The sequence below is a fragment of the Hypomesus transpacificus genome, chromosome 2, assembly GCF_021917145.1.
Source record: "Hypomesus transpacificus isolate Combined female chromosome 2, fHypTra1, whole genome shotgun sequence".
In the NCBI taxonomy this organism is placed as follows: domain Eukaryota; kingdom Metazoa; phylum Chordata; class Actinopteri; order Osmeriformes; family Osmeridae; genus Hypomesus; species Hypomesus transpacificus.
The window spans coordinates 881,238-898,124 of record NC_061061.1 but is presented as its reverse complement, the minus strand read 5'-3'; the positions used below and the strand labels follow the sequence as shown (position 1 = coordinate 898,124).

Genomic DNA, 16,887 nt, shown 5'->3' with positions numbered 1-16,887 from the left:
GGGAGAGAGGGGGGAGAGAGGGGGGGAGAGAGGGGGGAGAGAGGGAGGAGACAGGACAGGCTTGCTGCTATCATGACTGGCGTGGAGGCAGATAAGCTGGCAGAAGTCTCCCCACCCAGAGCTCAGTACATGACGGCCTTGTGTGTATCACTGGAAAGATACACAGTCCTACACATGTTCAGTTTTAGGAATCCCTTCCACTGGGCAATGATCATGTTTTGCTCCCGACAACTGTTAACGATTAACACGTTTCTTCAAAAAGGGAGTTGTCCATTGTATACAAAGGACATAATATATTTTTGTACTTCACACAATGTTAGAATTTCCACCAAACGCTCTAAACAGTGGTTGTTTGGTTTCCTACCTGTGGCTCTCATATGATGCTCTGACTGTAAACAAGCCCTACTCTGTGCCAGTGTCTGTCCTGTGCTGTTTGCTGTCGCTCTGTTGTCACAGTGGAAAATCTATGTTGGCTAATTTGCCTAGGGTTGGCTTTTCCTGCTTGTTTCCTTAACAACGGTGGGAAAGACCCCATCCCCTCCCCCCTCCCCTCCCTCCTCCCCTCCCCCCTCCCCTCCCTCCTCCCCTCCCTCCTCCCCTCCCCCTCCCCTCCCTCCTCCCCTCCCTCCTCCCCTCCCTTCTGCCCTCCCTCTCTCCAAACAGAGCCTGCCCCTTTTTGGTTGTTCCTACTTTTTTCCCCCTTTCCTTCTCTCTCTCACACAGTCTCTGACTAGCTCTCTTTATGTCTCTCTCTCTCACCCTCTCCCTCTCTCTCTCCTCTCTCTCTCTCTCTCTCTCTCTCTCTCTCTCTCTCTCTCTCTCTCTCTCTCCCCCCCTCTCTCTCTCTCTCTCTGTAAGCCAGTCAACAGTAAGACAGCCTTGCGTGTTGTAGTGGAGTCGGGAGGAGAGAGATCTGCTCACGCTGTTAGAGAGGACAACCCCTCCTTCTCCTCCCTTTCCTCCTCGACCCTGAACCCCCGAATCGTCTCCCTGGAGCGACCCTGACAACAGCCCCAGCACCCCCAGAGAGGAAGACAGAGGAAGACCCACAACGTTACTTTTCAAACCTAGAGGCAACACATGGATCAGTCTGACCGGGCTTTCGAGTCTAACTTTCTCTGACAGGAATGATTCGTTCTGGAGAGACTTCTACTTGAGTGCTGGTGAGTTAAGCCTCTCGTTCACCCCGTGTGCAATGCAGGTGTGTGTTCTCTGTGAGCTGGTTGGGTCTTGTGTTTTGGTGTGTCTCAAGTGGCTTTTTATTGTCGATACATAAAACAGCACAGAGCTACAGAAGACTACTCAGAACTAAAGAAGATTGACACCTAAAGCAAGTAGTGTAAAGATACACTGTGAAACATAACGTACTGTGCCATGACATCAGCAGATGAGCTGCACAGCACATTAGCCAACTAGAAGGGACAGAATAGTTAGTCCTTGTGGAGAGGGAGAGTGTGGAGCTAGAGGGGTCTACGCGTGGTTTGGGTTTGCACGCGTGCAGTAGGGCTGGTCTGATACACATGCTGGTATGTACAACACAGGCTAGTAGATAGAACACATGCTAGCACATGGAACACAGAACAAAGGCTAGTACACACACTCAGACTGTACACCCACACACACACACTCAAACTGTACAAACACACACCCCACTGATGTGAGTCCCTTTCGCAGACACACACACACACACACAAGACTGACCACTTGACAGTCCCGTGCAGTCCGAGTTGACCCGAACCCTCAGCGTCAGGACTGGTGGAGGTCAGAGTTCAGTTCCTCTTATCACTGTGAGATGTTTACGCTCTGGGGTCACCACTGTGACTGTATCTCTGTGGGCGGGAAGTCTAACGGCAGATAAACAAAGGAGTGAATAACCCACCTCACACACACACACACACACACACACACCCCCCACCCCCCCACACACACACACCCCACACCCCCACACTCCCACACAGACATCCCACACACACACACCCCACACAGACATCCCACACACACACCAAAGGTGGATTTGTTTACGATTGACTCCTCTGTGATCCCCCTGCTGTTTATCCCAACATCCCCTTGTTCTGTAGGCCCCTCCTGCTGTGTTATCACTGAGCCTTATCTGCTCCTGGGGTGGACGTGGCCTGGGGGCTCAGGGGTCAGTCCCAGGCTGGTCTAACCCCCCAGGTGCCAGGAGGAGAGGGAAGGAGGGAGGCCTGAGGGGAGGAGAACTAGTATACTTCAGTAGGAGGACTAACATGGTGGAGGTGACTTCAGGAGACCAGGAAAAGGTCTGTGTCTGAAAGTGGGTTTATCCACAATCCTCCAGAACTGACCTCTGCCTAGGCTGTTTGATCTCTGACCTTTCCCAAGGCCAAACCCTACTCTCTTTTAGGCTGTGTTTGACCTCTGACCTCGGGGACTACGCCAGACTCTGCTCTATTCCCAGGGCGTGTTTGACTTGTTAGATCCTGCCAGGTTTACCCAAGGCTGTCCTTTCTCTCTTCTGTTTACTCTTGAGCATTTGGGTAAAGAACATTAGCCAGGGCGGTTGGAGTCTGGAAATCATGTTAGGTAGAGATAGGGCGAGGATCCAGCACCAGTCCACACTGGTTACTAATCAACTAAGGACCACAACCATCACCAAACCTCTGCTCTGTCACCATCACCAAACCTCTGCTCTGTCACCATCACCTTACCTCTGCTCTGTCACCATCACCAAACCTCTGCTCTGTCACCATCACCAAACCTCTGCTCTGTCACCATCACCAAACCTCTGCTCTGTCACCATCACCAAACCTCTGCTCTGTCACCATCACCAAACCTCTGCTCTGTCACCATCACCAAACCTCTGCTCTGTCACCATCACCAAACCTCTGCTCTGTCACCATCACCAAACCTCTGCTCTGTCAGCATCACCAAACCTCTGCTCTGTCAGCATCACCAAACCTCTGCTTTATCAGCATCACCACACCTCTGCTCTGATGAACTTATTGTTTACTGAAAGATGTAAAATTCTTTGTGAGTTCAGCCTGACAAAGGCTTTTGTTTAGCACATCCGTGTCCAACATCCAGGCTCATTCACCTGTAGCTAAACAGGGCACAACTTAGTGGTCATAAAAACACTGGAGTTCTTTAATTCACAGGTAAAAGAAAAAGAAAAAATATGGTCTTTGAAAAGCCTCAAAAGAAAGGAAATCCACATGATCACCACAACCCAACGCTGACCCGCTCTTCTTGAGATGTGTGATTGTACAGCACAGCCCACCAGCATAGCTCCAGTGCTGGAACAGGTGTCACAGCTGTGTCCTGGAATGCACCTGGTTAGTGCATGGGCAGCCCCCCCCCCCCCCGCCCCTCCCCCCCCCCCGCCCCCTCAAGTTTACCCCACAGGGCAGCAGGGCTGTGGGCAGGATGGGGTCAACACCACCCACATGCCCACAACGACCACAAACAGTCACGGAGGGCTGAGCGATGAGGTTGTGTGGTTCTGGTCAGGGCTGGACCAATCAGATGGCAGGGATCCCTGCTCTGCTATTGGAGCTTGAGACTGGGATCACCTGAGGGGTCTGGGGGGAGCTGGAGAGGAGGGTGAGACTACACACACTCAAAGATACACACACACACGTTCACTCAAAGATGCACACACACACACACACAAAGATGCACACACACACACACACAAAGATGCACACACACACACATTCAAAGATACACACACACACAATTCACTCAAAGATGCACACACACACACACACTCAAAGATGCACACACACACACACTCAAAGATACACACACATTCACTCAAAGATGCACACACACACACACACACACACACACACTCAAAGATACACACATACACTCACTCAAACAGATGTATTCTCTCACATTGAAACACACACATATTTAAACACAATTGTGTACACACATCAAATTAGGTAGGAATATACACACACACACACAAAGGAATGGACGCACACACCTAATTCACACATTGACAGGCACACACACAAACACACACACTCAAAGATACACATACACACTCAGAGATACACACACACACACTCTCCTGCTTGAGTCCTTAGCGAATGATGTAACTGGGTGAGGGATGCAGTGCTGTGTGTATGCTGAGGTGATTGACTACAGTGAAGATGTCATCCATATGAACTAGAGAAGCATGAGAGATCTCCTGTGGATTTACATAGAAAAGCTCTCTGTCTCCCATCAGACCAACATCTGGTATCTATTAACCCCCAACCCACACATGCACACTTGTAACCCCCGCCCCCCCGCCCCACCCCCTGCCCCGCCCCGCCCCCACACCCTGCCCCCCACCCCTGCCCCCAGACCCTCAACTCCACCCACCCCTGCCTCCTACCCCCACTCCTGCCCCCCACCCCCCCACCCCTGCCCCCAGTCGCTCATCTCCATCCGCCCCTGCACCCCTTGCAGCCCTCTGGGACTAAAGATCTCTCTCTCTGGTTCATGTCTCTTGTAGAAAGCATCCGTGTCCTTCCAGGGGTTTAGTGAAGTGTGCAGTGAGAGGTGTGGAAGCTCTGACAAGCTGGCACAGCCTGCGTAGGGGACTACTTAACTCTCTCTCTCTCTCTCTCTCTCTCTCTCTCTCTCTCTCTCTCTCTCTCTCTCTCTCTCTCTCTGTCTCTCTCTCTCTCTCTCTGTCTCTCTCTCTGTCTCTCTCTCTCTCTCTCTCTGTCTCTCTCTCTGTCTCTCTCTCTCTGTCTCTCTCTCTCTCTCTCTCTCTCTCTCTCTCTCTCTCTCTCTCTCTCTCTCTCTCTCTCTCTCTCTCTGTTTCTCCCACTGCTTCTCTCTTTCACTCTCTCTACCATACACACTCTCTATCTCTCTATGTCTGTTTCTCCGACTGCTCCTCTCTTTCACTCTTCCTCTTTTTCTTTCTTTCTTCTTTTTCTTCCTGTGTTTCTCTTACTGCCTCTCTCTCTCTCTCTTTTTCTCCCCCATCCGTCAAGCAACTCAAAACTTTGCTATTTCAAGCAGGATCTTAGTTAGTCGAGGGGTTTCTATGGTTGTCTGTCATGTTTCCTATCTAAAAATATTCCTGTATTCTTAATTTGTAGTGTTCTATTGCATTTTGTTGTGAAGCACTTTGTGATTTTTATCTGCAAGAGGTGCTATACAAACAAACTTTACTTACTTACCAACTTACATCCAAGGGGCTGCATAGAGAATACCTGACTGAGTTTGATTAGAAGGTTCAGTGAGCAGAATGCACTGAGGCGTTCCAGCCTTGACAGGGTCTGTGAGTCATCAGGAGCCCTGATCTTCTGCTTCCACTGCATGGAGCTGGGGGCCCAGTGTTCCTCCTGGGGGCCCAGTGTTCCTCCTGGGGGCCCAGTGTTCCTCCTGGAGGAGCAGTGTTCCTCCTGGGGGAGCAGTGTTCCTCTTGGGGGAGCAGTGCTTGTGTTCCCCCTGGGGGCCTAGTGTTCCTCCTGGGGGCCCAGTGTTCCTCCTGGGGGAGCAGTGTTCCTCCTGGGGGAGCAGTGCTTGTGTTCCTCCTGGGGGCCCAGTGTTCCTCCTGGGGGAGCAGTGTTCCTCTTGGGGGAGCAGTGCTTGTGTTCCTCCTGGGGGCCCAGTGTTCCTCCTGGGGGCCCAGTGTTCCTCCTGGGGGAGCAGTGTTCCTCCTGGGGGCCCAGTGTTCCTCCTGGGGGAGCAGTGTTCCTCCTGGGGGCCCAGTGTTCCTCTTGGGGGAGCAGTGTTCCTCCTGGGGGCCCAGTGTTCCTCCTGGGGGAGCAGTGTTCCTCCTGGGGGAGCAGTGTTCCTCTTGGGGGCCCAGTGTTCCTCCTGGGGGCCCAGTGTTCCTCCTGGGGGAGCAGTGTTCCTCCTGGGGGAGCAGTGTTCCTCTTGGGGGAGCAGTGTTCCTCCTGGGGGCCCAGTGTTCCTCTTGGGGGAGCAGTGTTCCTCCTGGGGGAGCAGTGTTCCTCCTGGGGGCCCAGTGTTCCTCCTGGGGGAGCAGTGCTTGTGTTCCTCCTGGGTAGCTGGGAGTTCCTGACCTAGTGCAGTGGTCTCCAGGTGAGCCCATGCTGACTGCACCATGTCACCCAGCTGATGATCACCACGTGTAGCTCCTGCATCTTCCTCGGCCTCCTCTCCCTTTCCTCCCCCTTCCTTACCCCACCACCTCCCCTCCTCCCCTCCTCCCCCTTCCTTACCCCACCACCTCCCACCTCCCCGACTGTTCCAAGGTTTCTTCCGAGGTTCTGAGAAAGCTCTCAAAGGCCTTCAAGACAGAATGCCTTCCCCACATACCAGCTCACTTGAAAAGAACTTTGCAAACAAAAGAGACAGAACACAGGGAACATAGAACACAAAGAACACAGGGAACATAGAACACCCAGAACATAGAACACTGGCCCCACTCACAGAAGTGTCATTGTTCATCGAGTGGAAATTTACTGCCTGCACCTTTGTGGTTTTGGGTAGAGAGCTTCAACTTCCAGCATAGGTCTCGTTTTTCCTTCCTTGGACGCTCTCTGCTCTCCTGGCCAGAACACGGTCAGGAGATCTCGGCTGGCACGATTCACGGTTGGGGAGAATCCTCAGAGGTCTGGCTGAGACATCCTGGAAAAGCACTCTCAGAGAGCAGTTCGAGTCAAGGAATGAAAAGTCCAGGAGATGCTTCTGTGATACACATTCAGGTTGTTTGGGGTACTGAGCAGCAGGGGGATCGCTATTAACCTTCGTTTCTGCTACTTGTGGAACTGTTGAGCTTTTGTGAGGAAAAATGCAGACCGGCTTTATTTTAGGGCTGTATTAGCGTAGCATTGTGCAGCATAGTGCAGCATAGCGTAGCATAGCATGGCGTAGCATAGTGCTGCATAGAACATTCTAGTAGGAAGTGGAAAAGAAAAAACTGCGTGAGATGAGAACAGTGGATAAATCACTTCTCTAAATAAATTATTCTGAGACCTTAATTAGCTACCATGGATCATTTAGTCCAGACAGATTTTCTCTCGGTAGCAGAACCAAAAGTAAAGACTGAAAACAGGGATGATTTTTTTATGTAGGCCTAGGCTACATATCCAGGGTAGACTTGATGCATGGTATAAATTATTCTCAGCATTCCTTCACAACATCAGTCTCTCTGATCTAACCCGACACGGATGAGGAGGTTTCTGTGTAAGAAAAACAATGAGATGTGATTTAATTTAAATCTAGACTCGTTCAGTCCCTGAAGCCCTGCGCCAGACACAACCTCATGAGACTATATATTGTGCCAGTAAATTCTTGTGGCTGTAAGGAAATTCTAGGTGTCAAACTTAGTCTCTTCTCTCTGTGGTCCTGAGTGTGTCATTACGTCGGAGTAAAGTCGGCCACACTCGCTTGCCTGCACAATCTGTCTTTCAACATCCTCATTTCCAGACTCAATTATGGCTCAACTCCCTGAGTAGATGGAACTCTGAGGCTGTGAGGAGTTCTCTGTCGTGGCTGGACACTTCTGAGGCTGTGAGGAGTTCTCTGTCGTGGCTGGACACTTCTGAGGCTGTGAGGAGTTCTCTGTCGTGGCTGGACACTTCTGAGCTTCACTGTTTTGTTTTTGATGGTTTATAACTTCCCCCTGAGTGTCTGGGGAACACAGCTTCTGTTTGGCGCCGAAGAGGACAACCCTAACCCTAACCCTAACCCTAACCCGAAGAGGACAACCTCTTGTCCTTAACCCTAACCCTAACCCTAAGAGGACAACCTCTTGCTGGCTTCCATGGGCCTGTCCCTGTCAGAGAGCGGTCCATTCATCATCCCTGCTCAGACAGGCAGCCTGGTCAGATCCCATCATGGAGTCGACCCTTTTGGGACGGTGTAGGCCGTGCTGTTGTGTGACAGGGCGTAGCTCTGGTCCAGACGGAAGGATCCAGACCCTGAAGGAAGGAAAGGCCATTGCCGTCACGTAGACGACAGAAATATCACGCCATGTGACAGTACTGGCCTGTCGTCGCTGCGGAAACAACAGCGCTCTGTCAGGAACAGAAGCGGAAGTCTCTCCAGGACTCTCACCGCACGCTGTTTATCTTGGCCTCGATCACAACAACAGCTCCTTTGGCCTCACATAAATAACTCATCCTTTTGACCAACGTCTTGATTCTTGGATGAACTTCTCTGTATTTTCTTTCACATCCAGTTATCCCGACCCTTCTCATCGACGGATGGCGGGTCCTGTTTTCGGGCCACGTACAGAGGGAATAAGACGTGTTCTTTTCCCATGCGCTCTTTGATGAAGGTCCGAACTGTTTACATTACGATAGATGACGCCATTCTGTAGGATGTTAAATGGCTGCATGTCTGCCAAGTCCTTTGGTTTCACTGATCTCTCTGTCCGAGTGTTTTGGCTCACCACCTTTACTATCACAGAATGATAACTGTTTATTTATTTGTGTTTTCCTGGGTAACCCTTTTTGAAAGAGCAACAAGTCCCAGTATTTCCAGCTCTCAAGGTCCCTTGAACGTCTTAAAGGTTCATGGTCTGTATGTCTTCAATCCCTGGGGTTTACATCAACATCTTCTATGGAAACCGATACCATGGAAGTGAAGTCATATGGAGAGAATGACTGAAGGTTGAGTCATGGGAGGGGGGGTGTGGAAGGAGTGGGTCTGCTAATAATCCCCTCTTGGGGGGAAGATAAACACAACAAAACAACAGGAAAGGTTGGTAAGTGTTTAGTTCAGCTTTAAACAGGGTCTCCGGTTGCCATTAAAAGCAGCTCTCACAGATGACCTGATGAGGTTTTGATGCATTCCAGCGTGAGACAATTACCTTTACAACCTTTATGACCTTTGACCTCAGGGACAACATATTATTGTGATTTGTACTATTTTATATATTATACCCTTCAGGGAAAAACTGAAGAAATATAAAAAAAAAAGAGACATTTATTGAGTTATAATGTATGGAGATGATTGTCTTTAGCTGACTGGCTGGCTGACTAGTTGGCTGGTTGTCTGGCTAGTTGACTGACTGACTGACTGACTGGCTGGCTGACTGGCTAACTGACTGGCTGGTCTGAATAGTTTCCAGTATCTGAGCTGGAATTAGACAGAGAGGAGATGACCTTTTTCTGTCCAAACAGGAAGGAAGTTCAACAGGAAGTGTGGTGATCTCCACAGTCGGGAGACTGTAGAAACAAAGCCAGATTATCGTGTCTGGACGGCTGGGGGAGGGCGGGGGGGGGGGTCACCATGGGAACCGACAGTGACCACTTGTGTGTTTGCCATTGTGAACCCAGAGCTTCAGTGTAAACAGAGTGGGACATGAGACATGGGGAATACGCTCACATTTGACATTCAGTTAGCAGACGCTTTCCACCAAAGCAACGCACCGTGGACTCTGAACATCCAGATGGTGTGCCTAGCGTCTGAACCCAGAGCTGGTGTGCCTAGCGTCTGAACCCAGAGCCAGTGTGCCTAGTGTCTGAACCCAGAGCTGGTGTGCCTAGCGTCTGAACCCAGAGCTGGTGTGCCTAGCGTCTGAACCCAGAGCCAGTGTGCCTAGTGTCTGAACCCAGAGCCAGTGTGCCTAGCGTCTGAACCCAGAGCTGGTGTGCGTAGCGTCTGAACCCAGAGCCAGTGTGCCTAGCGTCTGAACCCAGAGCCAGTGTGCCTAGCGTCTGAACCCAGAGCTGGTGTGCCTAGCGTCTGAACCCAGAGCCAGTGTGCCTAGTGTCTGAACCCAGAGCTGGTGTGCCTAGCGTCTGAACCCAGAGCTGGTGTGCCTAGCGTCTGAACCCAGAGCCAGTGTGCCTAGTGTCTGAACCCAGAGCTGGTGTGAGTATGATCTCAGCTGGCACACAAGGTCCATCTGCAGCCAGACAGGTCCAGATCTACAGAAGCACAGAGGCTCAGTTAAACCAACTCAGAGGCCTGGCAGGGAGAGATCACAGCACATCTCACCACTCCTCCCCCACCTGGCTGAACGAGAGGTCAAGTGTCTGGTCTGGTTAAACCCCCTGCTCTCTCTTTCTCTCTCCTCCAGTTTCACAGAAAAATACATAAATCTGCGTGTACATACATCTCTGTGTCCCAGCCCCTCTCTGTGTCCCAGCCCCTCTCTGTGTCCCAGCCCCTCTCTGTGTCCCAGCCCATCTCTGTGTCCCAGCCCCTCTCTGTGTCCCAGCCCCTCTGTGTGTCCCAGCCCCTCTCTGTGTCCCAGCCCCTCTCTGTGTCCCAGCCCCTCTCTGTGTCCCAGGCTGTCTCTGCAGGAGAGGATCCCTCACTGACTATCTCCTCCAGAGGTTTCAAAAAACCTCCTCTCTGAGCTTTCTTGGGAGTTTGTCCTCATCTTCTTCTCGTCAAGCCCTCCGTGACAAGGCTCGTTCGAAACGGCTGGACAAATAAAGTTTGATTCGATTTGAATGAATCGACCCCAGCTTGAGGGGCATCCACGTGTGAAGTAGCAGGAGCTCTCTCGTGGAGCGTGGAGGGACGCGTGCTTGTTGTGACGTGCGTGTGTAAACATGCTGGGACGTGTGTAAACACGCTTGCAGGACCCGTCTGCTGTAGTGTGACGGAGAGACTGTGCTCCCTGTCTGTAGCACGGCCCAGTATCCCGCGGCAACAGCAAAAGGCCCGTCATTGTTTGTGTTGCGAACGCCTCAGTGAGTTAGGACCTGATGTGGTCTGACGTCTGTGCGTGTGTGTGTGTTTGCTCTTGTATCAGGGCAGCCAAATGAACTGTTTGACCAGAGAAGCCGAGGACTCGGCCTTCAATAGACAGAGAGAGACTCCATCATTCAGTATGATATTCCACTTCTCATAACCCCCTTAACCAGGACAGGCCAAGCCAGCCGTAAGAGCTAAACAGTTTGTGAGATTTACACTTCATCCGTCTACAGTCTGCAGTGCTCGGCTCCTCACGTCTGACTGCTCAAACACTTTCTACTCTCTCAAGGCTTGTGCAGCGGACGACCCAGTCTGCCCGCATGTGGTTAACACGTGTGTCCTCTGGAATCTGCCTGCCCTTTCCATACTCCTACATCAACAAATAAGCACAAATAAATAGTTCATAAATCAGAGCGATTTGCAGCGTGCAAACCATAGCCTTGGAGGTTATCAACGTGCGCAATTAGGGTGAGGAATTAAAACCCAAACATGCGGTTAGGTTCACTTTTTGTGGATTGTTATGATCTCTGAAAAACCACATGGAAATACTTAAGTGTGTGATAGTGTGTGAGCTGTTCCCCCAGGTTGTGTGTCTGGGGTGCAGTCGGCCATCTCTTCATATCTGAACTGCATGTTTGTCCCCCTGGGAGCCTTAACACGAAACACATGTGTAGCATGTTAGCCATCGCAGGCTAATGCTAACATGCTAGCATGTTGGAGGGTTCAAGGCCTCTCTGGTTATGCTGTCGTCCTCCTCTACCCCTCCTCCCCCCTCCCCCTCCTCCCCTGTTCTTTGTCAAAGCTCCACTGTGCCATGTTGCCATGGCATGATGTCATCACAGCAGAGGAAAGTTGAACAATAGTGAGCCGGATGAGAAAGGGCAGAGTCAGCAGGAAATGCTGTATGACAAGAGGGGGGGGGGGGGGGGGGGGGGGGAGAGAGGGGAGGGGGGGGGGGGGTACACAGGAAATACACACAGACCCAACCTGACCACATGACCTGAAGGTAGAGTGTTCCATGCAGTCAAACCCCAGCCTGGCCCGAGATTGGAAACAGGCTGAGAGAGAGGAGGGAGAGGAGGTCGGGGGGAGGGGAGAGAGAGAGAGAGACAGAGAGAGAGAGAGGGGAGAGAGAGAGAGAGAGAGAGAGAGAGAGAGAGAGAGAGAGAGAGGGAGAGAGAGGGAGAGAGAGGGAGAGAGAGGGAGAGAGACAGAGAGAGACAGAGAGAGGAGGGAGAGAGAGACAGAGAGAGACAGAGAGGGAGAGACAGAGACAGAGAGAGACAGAGAGACAGGGAGAGAGAGAGAGAGAGAGAGAGAGAGACAGAGAGGGAGAGAGAGAGACAGAGAGAGACAGAGAGAGGAGGGAGAGAGACAGAGAGAGACAGAGAGGGAGAGACAGAGACAGAGAGAGACAGAGAGAGAGGGAGAGAGAGAGAGAGAGAGAGACAGAGAGGGAGAGAGAGAGACAGAGAGAGACAGAGAGAGACAGAGAGAGGAGGGAGAGAGAGACAGAGAGAGACAGAGACAGAGAGAGACAGAGAGAGAGGGAGAGAGAGAGAGAGAGAGAGAGAGAGAGACAGAGAGGGAGAGAGAGAGACAGAGAGAGACAGAGAGAGGAGGGAGAGAGAGACAGAGAGAGACAGAAAGAGAGGGAGAGAGAGACAAAAAGGGAGGGAAGAGAGAGAGAGACAGAGAGGGAGAGACAGAGAGAGAGACAGAGAGAGATAGACAGGGAGAGAGGGAGAGAGACAGAGAGAGAGAGAGAGAGAGAGAGAGAGAGAGAGAGAGAGAGAGAGAGAGGCTTGATTATTCAGCGGGGTGGGATAGGGGTAGCTTAGAGAGCCTGGAGATGATTGGCTGAAAACAAAAAGATGGAAGGGCGGATGGTGGGTGTGTCACGAGGGGCGTGACAGCGTGAGGTTGGTCTGGGGGAAACCTGACACTTCCTGGAGGCTCCTGGAAGAGGAAGTCACCGACGCGACACTGGGGGGACTGGGAGGACTAGAGGACAGGGAGGACAGGCCAGTCTCACGGAGGGACAGGAAACAGGAATAAGAGGAGGGGAGAACTCCGGGGACGTAGTATGAACAGGAAGGAGGTTCCTGGGTGAGCGGGAGGAGAAAGTCCAAACAAACATTCGGGTAAACGGACTTCAGGTCCTTGACTCAAACTGGGAGGCTCCCAGAGAGAGAGCTTTTCATTGGCAACTGGGAGGACTTGACCCTTGACCCCTCCAAAGGGGCCTATCGCAGCCCACGAAGGGACAGAGCCATGTGGCGCGAGCATCGCCCCCCCCCGGTCAGAGCCGGTATTTAGGACACAGAAGAGCTTTTGTTTGGCAGTTGGAGCCCTCCATCCCACCCACCCAGAGACACATGGAGAAGTGCTGTGGTCAGTGGGTTTCCTTCAGCTCACAACAGCCAGGGTGGCATTGAGGGGGGGGGGGGGGTTGTAAAGCACTCAGGCTGGGGGAGGGGCGGGAAGGGGCGGGGAGGGGGCGGGGGAGGGGCGGGAGGGGTTGTGTGCCCCGGAGCGTCTCTGACTGTGCTGTTGTGTTTAGGTGTGAGGAGGAAGACAGGGAGACGACATGGATGTGAAGAGGAAGGAGATGGACCTGCTGAGCAACAGCATGGCGGCCTACGCACACATCAAAGGTTAGCGACCACGCCCTCTCACCATGACCCGTCTGTTTAGCGGGTGTTTGACCACGCCCTCTCACCATGACCTGTCTGTTTAGCGGGTGTTTGACCACGCCCTCTCACCATGACCCGTCTGTTTAGCGGGTGTTTGACCACGCCCTCTCACCATGACCCGTCTGTTTAGCGGGTGTTTGACCACGCCCTCTCACGATGACCCGTCTGTTTAGCGGGTGTTTGTGTGTGAGGCAACATGCAGGAAGGGGAATCAAACCAGCCAACTGTTGAGCTGCAGTCGTATGCTGTGCCACTGAGCCATGCCGGTTATCACAACCTCGGTTATAAGGTTTATACCATCGCATACTGTAGCCTATATTTTGTAATATTCAACGCATTTTGTTCTAAACATTTCGTTCTCTACATTTCAAAACATATAGGATAGGATCCACATACAGCCCCTTTGCACCATAAAATACATTTACAGTTTTTAAACAGACATTGAATGCATATTTAGTGGTTGAAACCCTTTTAACGGTTGCAGTAAGATGATTGATGAATGTCTACTTGAAGGACTAGAACACGATATGCTTCTTATTCACCTCATCTCAGCAGGGCTTCATTCTTAAACATTTGTGCAACCAACAAACACATGCAGCGAATAACATCAGTCACGATTTAGTGTTTGAACAACCAACGCATGGATGTTTGTTTCTCTGACTGTCTTTCTCATCCCTGGTCCTCGGGCCCCCCTGCCCTGAATGTTCTACGTTTCCCTCTTCCAACACATCTGGTTCAAATGAATGGGTCATTAACAAGCTCAGCAGAAGCCTGATAACGACCGCTTCATTTGAATCAGGTGTGTTGGAGCAGGGAAACGTCTCTAGAACATGCAGGGCAGGGGAGCACAAGGACCAGGGTTGGGAAACCCTGCTCTATGACTATCTGACGGCCCTGTTTCCTCCCCACAGCTAACCCGGAGAGCTTTGGCCTGTACTTTGTGATCGGTGTGTGTTTCGGCCTGGTGCTCACCCTGTGCCTGCTCGTCATACGCATCTCCTGCAAGCCCCGTCTGGCCGCCAAGCCGCCCGCGCCCGAGAAGAAGTGCCTGAAGGACTTCAGCGAGGACGAGGATGAGGACGAGAGTGAGGACGAGGAGGAGGACGAGGAGGAAGGGGACGTGGAAGCGCCGGCGACGCTGCCCAGCACGGAGATCGCCGTCGGCAACCACCACAGCCAATCGGACGGGACTTTGAGCGTGAACGTGTTCACGTCTGCCGAGGAGCTGGAGCGGGCGCAGCGATTGGAGGAGAGGGAGCGAATCATACGCGAGATCTGGAGGAACGGGCAGCCAGATATTTTGGGTTCAGGAACGGGGACCATCGGAAGGGTTCACTACTACTAACACTGCCCCCGCCGCCTCACATCCTGCCAGGGCGAGTCACTTCCTGTGGGTCTTAACACTCCCCCTCCCCCCGCCGCCTCACATCCTGCCAGGGCGAGTCACTTCCTGTGGTGAACTTTGGGTCTTCCCCAGAGGGGCTTTAGGACCCAGCAGGAGTGATGATGGAGAACACTGGGACAGGAGGAAGCTAGGAGCGGGCCTACGGGTCAGCGTTGCCATGGTAATCATGGTCGGGCGTGGCTCATAGTAGTTCACGTTGCACTTCAACCAGACCTTATCTCCCCCCTCTACTCCCCTTCCCCATCACATCCTCATTCCCCTGTCTCCCCTCGGCACCCCTCTCCTCTATTCCACCCTGTCTCCCCCCGTCTCCCCCTGTCTCCCCCCTCTCCTCTCCCCTCCCATCACCCCCCTCCATCCCCCAACCCCCCTACCCCATTTAGGAGTAACCCCCCTGTCATGTGAGTGGTGCCCCAGCAAGGGGGGCTGGGGGCCAGTGGTGCCCCCATCTGGCCTCAGGAAGCAGGCCTGATGGTGACCGTGACTGAGGGGGGCCGAGGGGGGCCGAGGGGGGCCGATGGGGGGCGAGGGGGGGCGAGGGGGGCCGATGGGGGGCGAGGGGGGCATGCAGAACTTGTGTCCTAAGACTGAAACACCAAGAAAAGGAATGTTGATGTACGGTGACCAGGCCACTGCTGTTGAATGATTTACGACAAGAAAATAGGACCATGTTTTACAACGGCAGGTCTTTTATTTGTTGTCCTTTTGGAACGAGGATGTTTCCTCTTGTACGTTTACAGAGGGATGTTTCTGCGAACAAAGACCCCAGTGGCTTAAAGAGGTCCCAGATCTTTCAGAGGAAATAGCAGAGCTTAAGCAAACAAATGCAAACTGATTTAAGGGATGGTTTTTCACCCAAGGATATAAGGTTGTGTTATTTCAGTTTTAGGAAACAATTACACTAAATTGGGAAATTAAAGAATTACATTTAAATAATTAAATAGATGTTTTGTGGTTGTTTAATTTTGCATTCTGTCCTACGGTCTGTTTTGAAAACAGAGCTGCAGCTTAACATGTCCTTGGACCCCGGATATATCTGCAGAACAAAGTCTGTCTGGATCTGGTGGTTTGAGACAAATAAAAACAGCAGAATGAACAGCGAAGACAGGGCTCCAATACTCCCTTGAATGCGTTGAAATGTCACAGATGTGTTTTTGATATTAAAAGTTTTAGAAGACTCACAATGACTGACTGTTTCTTCCCACAGGTGAGGAACAGAGAACCTTCAGCATTCATCTCAGATAAACGTTCTTACAGAACAAACATGTCTTTTTTTTATCACAGAAAGGAAACATGTATATTCAGTAAAGGGTTTGTATCCGCATCTCGTCATGTTTGGAGACTTGAGACGCACCGTGCTCTGCAGAGTTCAGGACAGAACCTGCGATGAGACGCTCTCAGGAGGTGGGGACGATACGTGTCCTACTCGGCTGTCTCGTTAAAGGTGTAAATATGTTTACGCCTGAGCATGTCTGGTCAGAGAGTTCAGCTTCTCTGCTCTACGCCAAATCCCAGGATCTACCAGAGAAAGAAAATAATAACACCATACCTTCTATTTCTTCTTTGTTGAACTTCTATTTTGTGTTCAAAGATTGATAACAATCTTTGTACATTGTGATCGTGACAGTTCATTTCGTTCCTGCCAGCACCATATGCTAATGCATGAACATAATTAAGACTGAACACATGAATGAGACCAGAGAAGGCTAACAGGCTGGAACTCCAATTAGGAGGCCTGAACAAACAGACGGCGTCACCACACAGGGAACCTCAACTCAGCGTGGGAAAAGAACCCGACACGCCACCAAGAGCATCTGAACACGGCCGACGACGGTACGACTGCAGGACTGTCATTTGCGGCTTTCCGACGGATTTGGAAAAACACCAGTTTGTAAATAATCACCGCGACAGAACACTCACTCCTTTCTCTCAGCGAGCTGGGGATTTTTTCCTTCACATTTGTCTGTGAAACATAACACTCTCTGTCGACGTCAGACAGGCAAGTTCCCCAGTCAAAGTATTAGAGATGCAAATCATCCAGACCCAGGTCTTGAGGACAGTATCTGAGATGAGAGAGTCTGCCGAGTAAGACAAGGCCGTTTCTTTTCTCTCTGTGATGTTGCTAGGATACATGTTGGTCTGAGGCTGAGGGTTCCATCTCAGCTGTGGTGA

The 16,887-nt window shown here is 51.6% G+C and overlaps 1 protein-coding gene across 1 annotated transcript; it reads left to right on the top strand.

The window, feature by feature from the left end:
• The first annotated feature begins 796 nt into the window (after positions 1-796).
• Positions 797-15,656, top strand: eva1ba (eva-1 homolog Ba (C. elegans)). Its single transcript, XM_047026683.1, has 3 exons — positions 797-1,163; positions 13,178-13,271; positions 14,222-15,656. The coding sequence occupies exons 2-3, from the start codon at positions 13,205-13,207 to the stop codon at positions 14,653-14,655; spliced, it is 501 nt and encodes a 166-aa protein (XP_046882639.1). The 5' UTR covers positions 797-1,163; positions 13,178-13,204; the 3' UTR covers positions 14,656-15,656.
• Positions 15,657-16,887: the final 1,231 nt, after the last annotated feature.